Below are 15,760 nucleotides of genomic sequence, written 5' to 3' on the forward strand. Positions count from 1 at the left end.
TACGTTTATATATAGTATATATATATGTATGATATTTCTCATTATTACAATCGTCATCCAATACACTAATGATGATAATAATAATGATTTTTATTCTTCCTCATAGCATCCATCCACGATTCACTTCCCTCTCAGTTCAAATTCTACTTATATGATATGTTCGGTGGGTAGTAGTAGTTACTATTATTGCTGGAGTGGATACTATATGAATACTGAGTAGATGGGTGATTACCTTTATTGATTGTTTGAACGTGATTACTAAGTACTGTAAGTAATCCTGAACTTATTCATATCAACTAGTCTTTATTGACAGTACTCAATGCATTGTCAGTTACTACTCTTGATTGGAACACATGCTCAGGGAATCATTCTTTTCTACTACTTACTACTTACAGACTATTTATTTATTTATTCAGGAGGAATGTATAATTACTAACAATAGTTCTTCATTCACTTACACACTCACTCTTGGAAAGGTCAATTTCTGTTTATCAGGTGATCGACACATACTATGAGCCATCACCCTGATAATATATTCTCACTGTCATAGTAATCCGTGTATACCCATTATATGTGTCCGTGATACACCATCCAAGTAAAGCAAATACCAAGTAATACCAAGCAACTGAATCATACACTAGTACTAGTAATAATCCCTATTTTATCTGCTGAATCACGAGCTATATGTACCGTACATGTAATGCAAAGATTGCAAAGCAAAGAAGAAGATGCACATCGGGATCGAGCAGAAAGCAAAAAGGGTAAAAGGAAAAACGGAACGTATAACGGGGATAAGAGAGATAGATCATGTTCAGGAATTAATCGGAATGAGAAGGTGAGAAGAAACGAATGCAACACCTCCGGCCGAACGCAAAAAGAAGCGTGCAGCATGAGCATGAGGATCGAGTTGATAGGAAAGAAGTTGGGGGGCGGATGTGTACTCTCACGGCAAGAAAACCGTGAGGTGATATAGGATACAAAAGAAACCAGGAAGCAGAAGAATGGGGGTGAGTTTCTGTCTTCCCAATATTACGTATTGATGGGATGGAAGCAGCGTCGAGGTAAGAGAGAGAAGAGAACATCAGAAAGAAATTCTAGATCGCTGAAGCTGCGTCATGTAAACAAGACTCGAGACATTGCTTCAGAACTCGCTGCGTGGGTCCATTGCGTCCGGCCATGACTAAGGTAGAGAGAGAGGGAGCTCTGATATACGCATTACAGCGTCAGAAGTGGCAGAAATGAAAGCAAACCGCGGCATCATTTATGTATGATGTGCATGCCATTCCCGCCAGCAAGAAATAGCAAGCGACCATGTATAGTAAAGGAAAATCGTGTGTCGCCAAGTCACAGACTGATATATACAGGTTTGAATTAGAATCCAAACGGATTGGTAGGCGCTGGTGAGTTCCGTTAGCTTGACCCCAACCCGAAAAAGTATAAAAGTAGATGAACTTACTGGCTTGTGCGAGATTGGCCCGGAGACCGGTCGGCTGGGGAGCGAGCTTCTTGGGAGGCTCGTTCTTCACACCAAACCGGACAGCAGGGGCGGGTCCGGTCTGCTGTGGCTGCAATGGTGCAGCCGTAGGTTGTTGCGGGATTGGCGGCACAGGAGGTGCGCTGTAAGGCATGCTGCCAACACCATTCATACCCGTAGGTTGGGGCTGCAGAGGCGGAGGCAGAACGGAATTAATGCCGGTTTGCATCGGCTGCTGGGGTTGCGGCTGGAAGCCCCCGAAGCCTGTAGGCTGTGGCACCAGACCCGGGTACCCAGCTTGCTGTTGCTGGATTCCGAACTGGGACTGCGGCTGGAAACCGGTGGGCTGCGGTGCCAGTCCATTCTGGAACTGAGCCTGAGGCATGAAACCAGTAGGCTGGGGCTGGAGAGTGGGCTGGAACCGCTGTTGGTTCAGTTCGGCCAGACTTTGTCCCGGCGGAGCAATCTGCGGTCCCGACTGAGGAATACCAGTCAGTTGGGGTTGCAAAGGAGGCGGACCGAACGAGTTTGGCTGCTGAGGGAAGTTTTGGGGCGCGGAGAGGGGTCGCTGGGGTGGCGGAGGAAGCAAAGAGCTCTGTCCCATGTTCTGAGGCGGCTGGGGGCGTTGTCTTGAAGCTTGCTGGAAGCCCGTTGCTTGAGGACTGAACCCTTGGGCACCCGGAGCAGGCTGTTGCGCGGCTTGTGCCAACTGGGAGAAGAAGCCCGGCGTGGCTCCTGTCTGCTGTGGTTGCACTTGCGTTGCGGGCACCGCAGTGTGCTGGGGTTGAATGGTCGGCTGTGGCTGGAGAGCTGGCAAGGGCGCCGGCGGAGATTGCGGGGCAGGAGCCGCAGGCGTAGGCTGAAGAGGAGCTTGAAGCAAAGACAGGTCAGCCATCGCGCCTGCGAGGGGTTGCTGAGCCGGTGGTTGTGTCGTGGCGGGAGAGGATGCAGCCGGAGGGGGGCTTGAGGGAGTAGCTGGCGTCGAGGGAGCTGGAGCGGCGGCGGGAGTAGCAGGTTGCTTGGGCTGCTTCACCTCCCAGGCATCGTCGTCGAAGCCCTTCTGAACCGGGGGTTCGGAAGGTGCAGCAGTGGTGGGGGGTGTCGCACTGCGCTCTGCAGGCTGCGAAGCATCCTTCTGCTCAAAGGCCTTAGGGTCGACCACATCGCCGGCTGGCGAGGTGGGAGTGGGCCGGCCTTTACGAGTGTTGTTGCGAAGGACACCTCCAGGGCCAGAGAAGATGCCGGCGGCACCCTCTTCGCCATTCCCGATGACTTCTTCGCCGCCAAAGCTTACGTTACGTAGCTTCGACTTGGCTCCGGTGCGGCCAAACATGTTGTCCAGGTAGCGCATCACTCGCAAAATATCGCCTTCCTTCAGACCGAGCGTGCGCAGCACCTCTGGGGTGATGTCCGGAAGCACGGCCTCGTCCATGGAGTCCTTGACGAAATTTTGGGCATACCGCTCGCATTGGTGCGGGCCAACGCCGGCCTTGAGGAAGAAATCAAACCAGTCATAGTCGGATTGCTGGAAAGAAGCTCCGGCAGTAGCTGAAGCACGTTTGCCCTCAGAGGGGGACCGGGCCTTTTCAGGCTCGACACGTTGAGAACGGCGTCTGATGTCCGACAACGGCTTGTCCTCGTCGAGAGACACGCCTGTCATCTTCTCTACATACTCGAGATCCTCGACGGACATCTTCGGGATGGGAACCGCGATTTTGACACCGTTCATCTTGTGCAGATGAATCTTGCCATCCTGAAGGCCAATGAATTGCGCCTCGACAGTGAACGTCTTGGTGCGATCAGTCCATTGCCTTGTTTTGGCCGGATCCGGTTCTGCTTCCATTAGCAACAGACTCAGCACTCGAGGGCGAACGTGATGACTTACTCGGCTTGTGGCTGCTCTTGCTATCGCGTTTCTGGCGTCAAATAGTCAGCATCACCTCTAGCAATTGACACCCTGACTTTCGGTAGAGGAACATACCTGACCGTCAACCGAATCGGTCCGCGACTTGCGCAAAGCTTCCTTGGCTAGGCGCGCTTCCTCCATGCGATTCTTCTCTACAGTGGAAAGGCCCGGTTCGGAACTAATCACCGGAGTCCCGACCGTTCCGGTAATCTCAATGTAGCTACTTGGGACGACACCCTCCTTTCCGTTCTTCAAACGCCGCACCTGCCACCATTCTTCGGACTTGCCGTCATCCAGGACGATGACGTCGTCGCCCGCGGCCACCGTCACCTCATCGTCTCCTTGAGCCATGAAGTCGTAGAGAATCTGGCCCTTCTTCTGTCCTCCACTGGTACCAGCGGCGATGACCTCCTTCAGACCCTCTGCGCGATAGGCGCCGGAAATTTCACCAAGGGCTGAGACAATTTCCCGAGCAGTGTCCTTGGCACCCGCGTGGAAATCGATGCTCTTACTGGGCCGGACCAGATCCACAAAGACGTGCTTTCCTTCAATCGAATAATGGGTGAGCTTGTCTGCGGTCCATTCCTGCACATCACCACCCTCCTCGGGCGAAATAAAGATGGTTCCGGTTGCGACATTGATACCCAAGGTTGTGGGCATCTTCTTGCGCTTGCCCATTACTTCCACCATCTCATTGATGCTGTAGATATGGTAGCCGGAAGGGGAACGAGGGGTTGGCTGGCCGACTCTGCTGTATGGGGGCGATTCCTGCACATGGCCACCGCGGTCGCTGTCGCGCACCGAAGAAACCTGAGAACGAGGAGGCCGAGCGGGCTCTGGAGGAGAGTCCAGCGAGACTGGCGACGAGATCTGCTCGGACGGGGGACGCCGTGGTAACGCAGGCGGAGGTGGCGAGGGCTCGTTCCGGTAGGGCTCCTCCTCGGGCTCATCGTACGCTGGCCGTGCCGGCTGAGGGGGCGGGGGAACGGCTCTGGGTGGTTCCGGTTCTGTCGCAGCGGCATGCTGCTTGTGGATGATATCTGCAATGGCCGCGGCGGCAGGATTCTGCACGGCATCAATTGGAGGAGCTGCGCTGGTCCCGTTGACTTCTTCCTCCGTCACCGTCGGTCGCTGCGGGAGGGCGGGTGGCGCCGGTTCGGGTTCAGATTCGGCGGGGGGAGGAGATGGGATGGCTGGTGCAGGGGCATGGTGCGCGCCTGCATCTTCGAGGATTTCAATGTAGTTCGCGGGGGCGAAGCCGTAATCGGAGTTGACACCGACCAGGGTCCAGTCCGGGTCGGAGGTATCATACACGATCAAGTCTGCATCTTCGGAGAAGGAGACCTCCTCGTCCGTCTGGCGTGTATAATCGTAGAGCGCTTTGGCCGAGTGTACTGGTTGAGCCTACGTGTCCGACAGAAATTGCGTTAGCACAAGCGGTCTCAAATCTGGAGACAAGAGTTGCAGCGTTGCCGGTACCCCTGAGCGTGAGGGCCGGCCGCGGCGACCATACACCGGACGATGACGCATGCAAGCTTGAAGATATAGTCCGACTCTACGTCAAGAAATGTTGGGGGGGCTTAAGAAAATCCTTACCTCCTCGACGTAGTTATTTGGGACGAGACCCTCGGGTTCATCGTCATCCTCACGCTCAGCCTTCTTCTTAGCCTTCCACCAATCCTCCTCTTCGCCTTTCTCGAGGATGTACAGTAGATCGCCTTCGCGTAGCTCTAATTCCCCCTCCGCTTGGGGGAGGTAGTCGTAGATGGCCGTGTAGACACCGAGGAAACCCATGGTGGGAAGCCGTTAGGTAGCCAAACGGCGATGGAGAAGGGTCCGGGGGTTGTGTGCCGCGGCTGCGGAGGGCAGCGTGGACGAGCGAGGCTGTGGGCCTGGAATCAGGAGAGGATGAGCCGGACGAACCGGGTGGATAAGAGGCGGGAGGGAATGGAGGGGGGGAGTTAGGGTGGTAAATAGTATGTACAGACGAGGAAGATCGGTAGATTGGGCGGAGGAAGGAAGAGTGAGTGATAGACAGGAGACCCGTGCAGCAAACGTACCGAGTCGAGTAAGTATCTCTCTGCTCTCACTAGTTAGTTAGTAGTGGGCAGGTACGTAAGTGGTCCAAGTGGAGGGAGGCAGCCTTGGCAAGCACCCAAGCAAGTACGTAGATAGTAGTAGATTCAAAGGCTGTCTAGACGGGAATTCAATATCAGGCTTGTTCGCCGGAGGGAAGAAACCGGGAAGGTATGCAGTAGCCCTTAAAGGTAAAGTATTAAGAGAGAAGTGGAATAGAAACGGGAAATAGAAGAAAGCGGAGGGAAAGAGAGAGGATGGAGGGAAAAAGGGACCGAACTGGACCGGCGATGAAGCAGCAAGCAGAAGGAAGAGCAACAGCCCGAAAAGAGAGAGTCGCGGATGGCTGAGGGGGCCGGGCGGTCACGTTTTCTGCACCCACGTTTTCTTGGATTTATTATTATTACTTTTAGTTTATTAATAGCCAGCAAGCAGGTGTTCGATCGATCATATCTGCACCTGACAAAAAGTTTTATACAAGAATAGATGTAGTTCTTCTCTACTCCGTAACTCGGTGTGAGATTATTCTTCTTACAATTATTCTTAACATTATTCCATTTCTCTCTATCCTAACCCCTTTGGCAATGAATGAGAACGGCAATTAATGCTTCGGACAAGCCTGGAATGCCCGCCTCCCCCCCTTATCGGTCAGCCCAGCCTCTTTGGGCACGCATGGCCTCCCCTCCTCCCGGAAGCCTCCATCCATTATTGGCTCTTGTGCTCGCCATGGGCCGGAATTGAGTCTACTATTTACTTCATACTTATTGAATTTAATTAATGGCAGGTCAATAGTCCCAGTACACGGCAACCGGGATAATCGTAATCTATGCAATGGGATATAATCAGCCGTAGCTACGAACGCACGCTAGAAGAAGAAAGCACATGGTAGACGCAAAAAGGAAGTTGCACAAGGGCACCCCGATCGAGCAAAAGCAAAGCCCTCACAATAGCTACAACTCATCCTTCACCCTCTTCTTGCTTACCTCCTCGACTTCGTCGGTCTCCAATGGCTGCTGTTCTTCCTGGTGCTGCGGTTGTGGCTCCTGCCCTGCCGCCTCTGCTTCAGTCGTCTCCTTGGAAGGAGCATCCGAGACCATCTCTTCCTGGGAGCCCTCTCCATTGTCTTCCTCCTCCTCGTCATCATCAACGAGGCCGCGCAGCTGACGTTCGCCATTGACCGAGATAACCTCGAGCGTCCAGTCCTTGCCCTTGGCCCACTCCTCCAAGCGCTTCTTCAACGTTTCGAGCTTCTCTGGGTCCAGATCGTGCTTTTTCAGATCCTCGCGCGACAATTGTTGCACTTCTCCGTTTTCGCGCTTGGCCACAACCTCAATGATCTCTTCTCCAGCCCACGCGACGCGTCCTTTCTCGATCTCCTTGCCTTCCGATCCCACCAGCTTCTGAGCACCGACCTGGATATCTCCGACGACCGGGAACTCCTCCATCACGGCGGACTCTACCAGTCGCTGCGCCAACTGGTACTCCCGGAGCGCTTCCCAGTCCGATACTTGCTCCGGGTCTAGAATCTCGCGACACTCTATGCCGTGTACCTCGTCTTGCTGGGGCGGCAGGAAGGCAACGTCGTTACATAGACGCGGGGTGTAGATGACCATGAGGTAGGAGCATGTGGTCAGCTCCTTGATCCAACCAATGCGGTCTGTCGACTGAGGGTGGCAATGAAACTGGACCTCGATCTTCCGGTCCCGACCTGTCAGGTCGCATTTCGTGCCGCCATCCAATCGTTGCACCAAGTACCTGGAGCCGCCCTTCGTCTGGAGCTCTGCCACGTCTGTGACAGCTTTCTTCTGGTCTGAAGCCCCTTCTACCTCATCTTCGTCGCCCTCTCCCTGAGGGAATTTGCCCAGAATGAAGGAGTGTGTTGTATGGTCCTCCATAGGCGGGTAGTTGGGGACGCCACTTCCCGAAGGGAGGGCGTGGAACTGCTTAATCTGGTTCTTGTAGCAGAAAGAGTAGGACCACCATCCGGATATATAATACATGCATTTGCCCTCCATCTCGCGCAGGAGCTCCAGGCCCCGGTCCATCGCGCGCGCCAGCTCCTTCTGCTCGTCCGCTTCGTGAGGATGTCCGGTGGCATTGGTCCGGTCGTCAACATCGACGCGGGGGATCTGGCAGAGGAACCGCTGTTCTCCCAGAAGCATTTCCTCATAGCTGAATCCGTCGTCGCCATCGCGGGGAGTTGCGTGGTTGTTGTCATGGGTATTGCGGCCTAGGTACACTTGGGCGGACTTCTCTTGATTATCGGCAAAGGTCGAAGAGCTATCACTGCGCTCTCGCAGGAGCTCTCTGGCGTGGGCATCGAGGACGTAGTCATCGGGGAAATGCACCTCAAACTAGACGTAGAAGTCGGTTAGATTTGGGCTGTGAGGGGTGCACAAGTGAGATGCGATGCATACTTGAGGGTAAGCTAATAGGTCATCATTGATGTTGAAGGCCTTCTTGCTGGCCCAAGCTGTAGAGCTGGCACATGCCAGCGCTAGCAGAATATGTGCCGCCTGGTTTCGACGAGGCATGGTCGATTGTAGAAAGGAGACGGGGTATCAATTGAGAAGGGTCGGGGTCAAGGCCGCCGGCCGCGGTGTTCCTGAATGCGACGATCTGGCCTGATTGGGTGCGTGACGGAGACGGGTGGCCAGTGGCTTAGTGAGGGGTAGGAATGAATACACGGGGAATACGATCAAGGGAACATTATTGTAAATATGATAGCATAAGGTTCAGAATTACAGTCGGGGTATGATGATCATCGAGTGATGCACCCAGGGACATGCCAGTTGGGAAGAGCAGCGCTGCAGCGGAGAGCCGGGGATATCTTATCAGCACGTGCGCACCTACAAAGCAGTTACTCAACTGTAATTACTGTAGTACAAAGTTATGCAACTACCAGCATCTAAAGAAGCATAGATTACCATAGCATATTCCAGAATTATACATCACCCATTTCCCAATCAATCATGACTGACTAGCTGTCATTATGAAGAACTGACTAACCCCCTCCCCCAATTTATCCGTCAACGGAAAAAAGAAAGACAGCCCAGCTGCACTGACCCCACTGAGTCAGCCCTGAATAATGGCGCTAAAACTGCTGACGGCAATCTTTGTAAGAACGCGACCCATGGGCAACATCCAGATTCCAGCATACTACTTTTGGTTACGGAGAACGTAGTAATACTACTATTTTCTCTCTCCCCCACAATTGACTTTCCTTTTCCCCCCACCAGCCAAAAAGAATCATTCTGATTATGATTACTTACTTTATGCTAAGCTAAGCTAAGCTAACTAACCTAGTTTTAACTAAATCGAATCATCAGCTTACCCAAATCATTATAAGAAGTTGACTAAACCCCAATTCTACCCCATCGTAGCATCTTCTATATCATTCGCACTGCCCTCACTGCCCTCAGACAAAAAGCTATAAAAGGCCGCTCACAGAACCACATGAAACTCCTCGTTTCGTTTTTCATCGCTATCATTGCTATTGTCTTGACTTGCAATACATCTACTTTCACATCTACTTTCTTCAACCAGTTCACTAGATACTTTACCACTACAACTACATCTACCACCACCACGAACACTACCACCACCACAAATCCAACCAACATGTCCGTCCCCCGCGCCATCCGCCAAGCCTTCCTGGCCATCGAACAAGCCGAAGGCGCCGGCGCGCGCGTCCGCCGCTCCATCGGCACACGCAACCTGCGCAACTTCAGCCCCTTCCTAATGCTGGACCACTTCACAATCGGCAAGGGCGCCGGATTCCCCGACCACCCACACCGGGGCCAAGAAACCATCACGTACCTCCTCTCGGGCGGCGTGGACCACGAAGACTTCGCCGGAAACCGGGGCACGATCGGCCCCGGAGACCTACAATTCATGACCGCCGGCCGGGGAATCATGCACGCGGAGATGCCGCACGAGAATCCCGATGGGAGTCCCAACGTGGGCATGCAGCTGTGGGTGGACCTGCCCAAGGAGTTGAAGATGTGCGAGCCGCGGTACCGCGATCTGCGGGCGTCAGAGATCCCTATTGCGAAGGCGGATGATGGGCGCGTCACGGTGAAGGTCATCTCGGGTCAGTCGCATGGAGTGGATTCCGTGAGGGATCTGGCGTATACGCCTGTTTGGTTGTTGGATGTGACGGTTAAGCCGGGCGGTCGGGTCAAGCAGGTGTTGCCGGTTGGGTGGAATGCGTTTGCGTATACCTTGGCTGGGAAGACGATTTTCGGGTCTGGTGGGGAGACGAAGACCATTAAGGAGTTTCATAATGTGGTGTTTGAGCAGCAGGGTGATTTTGTCGAGGCGTCGGTGCCGGAGAATGCGGATGAGGAAGGAAGGTTCATTTTGGTGGCGGGCCAGCCGTTGGATCAGAAGGTCGTGCAGTATGGCCCGTTTGTGCTGAATAGTGAGCAGGAGGTGTATCAGGCTATGGTGGACTTTCAGACTGCGTCGAATGGGTTTGAGAAGTCTAGGAATTGGGAGAGTGAGATTGGGAAGCGCATGGCTTATTAGGTTGTTTTATTCGTTTGTTTGTTTGTAACAGCTAGATGAGATTTGTATTGTGTATTGGCGTTTGGTTTGAGTTTCTTTTTCGGTTTGTTTATATAGATCACTGAATACTATTATGAGTGATGAGATCAGTGGAGCTTCATCTAGTACAATTATGGTAGTCTGAACCCGTATTATCGATATTGAAGATAGTAAGGAGTTTAGATGAGATGCATAACATTCGCTATATCAACAGGGAGAACTCAGAAATCGAGCAAAATCATCCAGTCACGCCGAAAGGCGGTTCTCGGAACACACCCAACGGCGGTTCTGGATGGACGTAAGAATCTGACCCCAAGACACCTATTATATCTTACAGAACGCCTACTCCGGCCAAAACCGGAGTTCACCAACCCTACATACTTCTCTCTCCTGCCAACTGCAGGCTTACTCAACCGCCTTCATCTATTTGGCAAAGTGCAGGTCGTAGCCCAGCCACTTGCGGGCAAGGATACCCGGCACATCCAGACCCGGGGTGCCGTAGGTCAACGGGGCGTAGAAGACGAATCCGTAGATCGTACCGGCCAGGATGACCAGGGTCGCGGCCCAGCCCGCAACAAGGGACTTGGTGCCCATGCGTTCCTTGGCAGTAACGAAGCGTCCAACTGAAGCTGACGCCTTGGCCTTGCCCGACGGGTCGTCCTCGGACCGCACACGCTGGATGACCGAGAGCGGCTCCAGGTTGAAGATGAACTCGATCAAGGCACCAGCCACAAGAGCGGAAGCAAGATGAGCGGGGAGGTAGTGGTGCAAGAAACGCTGACGGCCCATCAGCCAGAAGGGGAAATAGTGGGCGGCCCAGCACAGGAACAAGAATCCCATGCTGTTGTACAGACGGGAACGGGAGCCTTGGCCCCAAACTATCACTCGTTAGTAGCTGCTTGCTGAAATCACAAGGATTTTCACTTACTCTCTTCCACGGCATCGACACCACGACGCAGAGACAGTTGGTCAGCACCGATGACACCGGCGAACACCGCCAACAGACTGCTGGCGATCCACCAACCGACCGGGTTACCAAGGAAGTAGATCTGCTCCCGGGTGTCGTTCTTGGTCCAGAAGCTGACACCGCGGAGCAGGAAAGGCCACTGGAAGGGTTCACTCGCGTACGGGTGGCTGCTGGTCAGGGCATTGTTGTGGAAGAACATGGCGCGCTGCAGTTCAAGGTACTTGCGGAAGAAGGGCAGGTGCTTGACCTGGCGCTCTTCCTTGACCAGACGGGGACTGTCCTCTTCCAAGGACTCAATCGACTCAACGAACCACAAGTTGCTAGTCTGGAGGATATTCTTGTTGCCGTTGATCTCGGCTTGCTTGAAGGCCCAGTCGGGCAGCGGCGTGGTGTGAGTCCACATGGCCACACGGGTGGGCATATGGATCAGCTTGAAGTGGCTAGACAGAGTGCGGAATTCCTGACCAGGCTTGCCATTCTCGATTTTAATCTCGAACAGCGTGTCGTTGTGCCGGTCACCGTTGGCAATCTCATGGGAGACAGTGGTGAACTCCTGGTTGGTCGGGTAGTAGGGAGATGCAACATCGTGGGTGAGCAGGATTGTGTCAGTGCCCATATGGCGGAGCTGAACAACATCACCGTTGCGCACCTTGTGTCCGCTGATATCCGTTACATCCAGAGGCACCGTGGGGATGATCTGCCACTGGTTGTTGGTGTCGTTGTAAGGGTATCCGGTAACCTGCTGGCCCTGACTGGAGATACGTCCATCATCGTACCGAAGGGGATACCTCTCGAGGTGGCTGTGAAGATAGACCTTGGTATCCTTGTGCTTCATGGTAATGGTGTCGTAGTATTCGATACCGACAGACTGCGCGCTCAGCACATTGTCGCTGAGAGTTTCCTGGAACTCTGGGGTCATAAAATCATCGCCGGGGCCGGAGCGGGTGAGGATGGCAAAGTGGACTTGGAACCAGAACAGATAAAAGAAGAAGGGCACAATGATCAGGGCAAAAGCGCGAGCAACGAAGTGCTGACCCCACTGGAACATGGTGAGAGCACCGCCACGACGGCGGATATCCAAGAGGTTCCACAGATCAACCATGACGGCGGAACCGATGGTGACGAAAGTGAAGACACCGACGTACTTGGTGGAGATGACGCAGCTAAGCGACACACCGGTCAGGAGCAGCCACTTCCACCATTTCCGTCCGAATGGCTCATGACGCAGCTTGTAGAAGCGGACATAGCAGAGAATGCTCAGGGCCATGGTCAGGACCAACGAGGCATCCAGAAGAATCAAACGGTCCTCTCCAATATGGGCATTGTCGAACAGGACAAGGCCAGCGGACAAAACACAAGCAGGCAGTGAATATCCGGATTCCCACATGATCAGGAACACAACGGGAACCGTCAGGGCACCGAGCGCGGCCGGCATAGCCCGAAGAGCCACGTAGGGAACCTGGTGTTCAATGTAGGAATCACCAATGTTATCGAAGAGGAAGTGGCCATCATAGCCGACCAGCCAGCCCGTGAAGGCGAAAAGGAGCTTGCCGAACGGGGGGTGGACATCGAAGAAGTAAGTGCGCTGGAGGTAGTACGAGGCAAACTAGAGCAGATTCCCGTTAGCAACCCGCCATGATGGAGCTTCATAACGATCAATTGATTGCAAGCCTACCTTTCCGAAGTGCACCTCATCAAAAACGACTTCGTTGGGGTAAGAAATCTTGTAGAAACGGGTGACGAATGCAAGCACGGTCAGAATGGAAATGGCCAGCCAATAATCCCATTCCGAACGAGGAGCAGTCGCTTTGGACAAAGGAGAAGAGAATTTATCCGCAGGCACGGGAGTACTCTCCTTCTTGCCGCCCCTCTTGCGAAGAGAGGGCGAAGGAGATGAAGACATGATTAGGTAGTGTGGTCAAGAAAAATGAACGAACGAAAGACACCTAATGGACTTCTAGAAGCCGCATACGGGGGAACAGGTCAGCAAGCTGGACGGAGCGGGCAGGAAAGCATTCGCATGCTTGTGCCTTTGTAGGAGGGCTACTTACAAAAAAAAGCAAGAAAAAGCCAGTCAGGAAAAGAACATGATAGACCGGAGGGATGAATATACTTAATGGTCACAGCCGCAGCAGCAAGAGGGGGGGCGGTTTCTTGTTGCCGATGGGGGCGGATTGCGTGTCTTTCTGGCCTCCCAAACGCTTGCGGAACGGAACAAGGCGTTGGTCCGAACTTGAAACAAGCCCCCGTCCGGGGCCAATTTATGGGAAACGTCGCGCGATGAAACACGTGTACTTCAGCGGTTTGCGTAGTTCTGCCTCCAGGGTTTGATCGTCATTATCCGTCGGAAATTCAATATTTGGATTTCAGCTATTATATAATGTTATCATGATGGTGCTGATGAACCCGATCAACGTATTCCTCAAAACTACCCGGGGATATCCAATGCCAAATCAATGCACCTCAACGCTGAACATGACCGCATGCAGTATATACAATTTGAGAGAATGAAGAAAGAAAAACAACCCCAAATTCACCTCTTTCAATCGTCGTCCGACACATTCAGTAATTCGAGTTCCGTCTTGACAAGTGACTGGAAGTCACTGCGCGAGATGCCCGTAGCTTTAGCCAGTCGGAACAGACCCTTGATGCTCGAGCCAATATGCTGTTTGACACCCACTTCATACGCCGACTGGTTCTCTGCCTCTTGTTCGAGCCGGGCCACGGCTTCAGAGCTCGCAGAAGAGATGGAAGAAGGTCGAGGGTGGTTTAAGCCAGCATGATCTCCATTGGTAGCAACGCCATTTGAAGTATTAGTCGGCTTGTCAGCTTCGTCTCCATTGAATTGTCGCTGAAGCAGTTTGGCCAGCATATCGCCATTGAGGGAGGAGGGTCCGATCTCGGGTTGGTCTTCCTCGGGATCATGGTTATCCATCGCAGGCTGTACATCACCGTAGCGAGAAAAGTAATCCGCTTCCGACTGCTGCAGGGATGAAACGGCATTAGGAGCGGGTGTCTTGTTCGCAGGAGTTCTTCCGGGAGTTGCATCGTATTGAGCCCAGTAGTCATCGTCATCATCTTCCTCCTCTTCTTGGTTCTTTGCCTGTTCAGCGGCCTCGCCTGCTTTTAAGGCGTCTTCTAGCAGGCGGTCTTTCTGGAGAGCGTTGGCCTCCCCGATGGACACAGACCAGTCTTCACCGTCGTCGACGTTGCCTTCTTGCGGCAACAGTTCTGCTACCCGCCACGCGGGGCCCCCGCCTTCCTGATCGTCGGGGCACCAGAGGTAGATAACTTTCAAGCTGAATTCAGGAAGTATCACACGCGACCGTAGGGTCTCCTCGTCCACACGCATGTACCTGACGGGGAGCTCATCGGGGAGCTCAATCTCACCCGACACCGGGTGTGGCTCGAAGGTTGCGCCATCCACCAATGTTTGGAGGCGCTCAGCCTGTCCAGCATCCCAGCACAGCAGTCGGAGCCATGATTCGGTGGGCGAGGCAGATACTGAGCTTAGGATCTTAACCCGTTGGCGCAGAATGGGAGACAGGAGGGGCAGCAGAGCCGGAGGGGGTTGAGGCGATACGAAAGCCGTAGGAAGACAGGCGAGTAGAGGTGGCAGCAGGGTGCGGGGCTCAGGAGGGGGGATGAGTGCGACCATGTTGGAGGGGAAGAAAGGAGACTGGATTGCGCAAGTCGCCTGGAGGAACTGCTGAGGTGGCAGCTGCAGGTGATTTAAGAGGGGAGCTCTGTCGACAGCTGAGTTGGGGGAGAAAAGCTGCGGCGGTGAAAAGGGAAGAAGATTGGATCAGTCACAGCCAGCAGGTACGGGTACACAGGATCGCGCAGTCACAAGCGCAAGTCGAGAGTGAGAGAACTGAACGAAGATCAGGAGGAGAGAGCCATTTTTCTATATGGCAGAACCAGGGGGAATGGAGAGGACAGACGATCAGTCAGTCAGAATCAGCAGCGTGGCCATCGCAGGTGTTCAGGTCCCCTTCCTTTCAACCCATGGATCTCCTCACGGAGCTGTTTGGCTCCCTTCGCCCGAAAGAATCGGCGTGGGTCGCAGAGAGAAGACGCGGGGGGGCCAGATGGAGCCATGGAGTTCCCCGTGAGCCATTGAGAGAGGAGCAAATAATCAACTGGAATGGAGAGGCGATCCTTGGAGGAATTTTTAGATAGTGGATAGTGGATAGATAGATAGCAGAGATAAACTGGGTGTAGTCTTAAAAGAACTGCTGAGTGTTTAACTCTCTAAAGAATTCCAATCCAAGCAGGGATCATGCGGATCCCCAACCTCAGGCAGGAACTTTACCTTTTTATACATTTCAAAGAAGCAATTTAATCTGCTGCTTCCAGAAATTCGATCACGTCAATGCCCTAATTAAATATATTGCTTGTCTACTTGTTTCTATCTGGACCATGCAGAAGTTGTCTCACCGTGGAAATAGTTTCCTGCCCGTCGCTGGTTGCATTCTTGATGCTCACTTCAGCTCGGGATCTGCTTATCCAACCATCGATTTCTAATCAGCTCACCATTATTACTACTTAGTAGTCTAGACTACAGTAAGAGGACAACTGCTACTCCACTCATAGTCAGTCGGACATATTCAAGATATACATTCCCCACTGGAGCTTGTTCTGCATTATGATTGCTTCTCACAGTGTCATGTGTAAGTCGCAAAACAAAAGCAAAGTTTACCAAGTCATGCTTCGATTGGCTTCTTTCAGCATCCACGCAAACAATCTCATCAGCTTCATCAGCTAGATATTAAACAGCCACCGATCA

The 15,760-nt window shown here is 53.1% G+C and overlaps 5 protein-coding genes across 5 annotated transcripts; 1 reads left to right on the forward strand and 4 right to left on the reverse strand.

Annotated features, from left to right (window-relative positions):
- Window positions 1-1,371: 1,371 nt before the first annotated feature.
- Window positions 1,372-5,174, reverse strand: AtWU_09978 (cytoskeletal protein-binding protein SLA1; the record flags this gene model as incomplete). The annotated part of the gene is made up of 5 exons (XM_035505084.1): window positions 1,372-1,397; window positions 1,457-3,307; window positions 3,360-3,390; window positions 3,456-4,784; window positions 4,977-5,174. 5 exons carry the CDS (start codon window positions 5,172-5,174, stop codon window positions 1,372-1,374), a joined length of 3,435 nt encoding a protein of 1,144 aa, XP_035360977.1.
- Window positions 5,175-6,406: 1,232 nt separating this feature from the next.
- Window positions 6,407-7,990, reverse strand: AtWU_09979 (PRKCSH domain-containing protein; the record flags this gene model as incomplete). The annotated part of the gene is made up of 2 exons (XM_035505085.1): window positions 6,407-7,810; window positions 7,874-7,990. The coding sequence occupies 2 exons, from the start codon at window positions 7,988-7,990 to the stop codon at window positions 6,407-6,409; spliced, it is 1,521 nt and encodes a 506-aa protein (XP_035360978.1).
- Window positions 7,991-8,912: 922 nt separating this feature from the next.
- AtWU_09980 (pirin family protein) lies at window positions 8,913-9,986 on the forward strand (the record flags this gene model as incomplete). The annotated part of the gene is made up of 1 exon (XM_035505086.1): window positions 8,913-9,986. One exon carries the CDS (start codon window positions 8,913-8,915, stop codon window positions 9,984-9,986), a length of 1,074 nt encoding a protein of 357 aa, XP_035360979.1.
- Window positions 9,987-10,427: 441 nt separating this feature from the next.
- On the reverse strand, window positions 10,428-12,874 carry pmt4 (dolichyl-phosphate-mannose-protein mannosyltransferase; the record flags this gene model as incomplete). Its single annotated transcript, XM_035505087.1, has 3 exons — window positions 10,428-10,882; window positions 10,933-12,577; window positions 12,647-12,874. The coding sequence occupies 3 exons, from the start codon at window positions 12,872-12,874 to the stop codon at window positions 10,428-10,430; spliced, it is 2,328 nt and encodes a 775-aa protein (XP_035360980.1).
- Window positions 12,875-13,513: 639 nt separating this feature from the next.
- On the reverse strand, window positions 13,514-14,629 carry AtWU_09982 (uncharacterized protein; the record flags this gene model as incomplete). The annotated part of the gene is made up of 1 exon (XM_035505088.1): window positions 13,514-14,629. One exon carries the CDS (start codon window positions 14,627-14,629, stop codon window positions 13,514-13,516), a length of 1,116 nt encoding a protein of 371 aa, XP_035360981.1.
- Window positions 14,630-15,760: the final 1,131 nt, after the last annotated feature.

Source organism: Aspergillus tubingensis (assembly GCF_013340325.1).
Source record: "Aspergillus tubingensis WU-2223L DNA, scaffold_11, whole genome shotgun sequence".
In the NCBI taxonomy this organism is placed as follows: domain Eukaryota; kingdom Fungi; phylum Ascomycota; class Eurotiomycetes; order Eurotiales; family Aspergillaceae; genus Aspergillus; species Aspergillus tubingensis.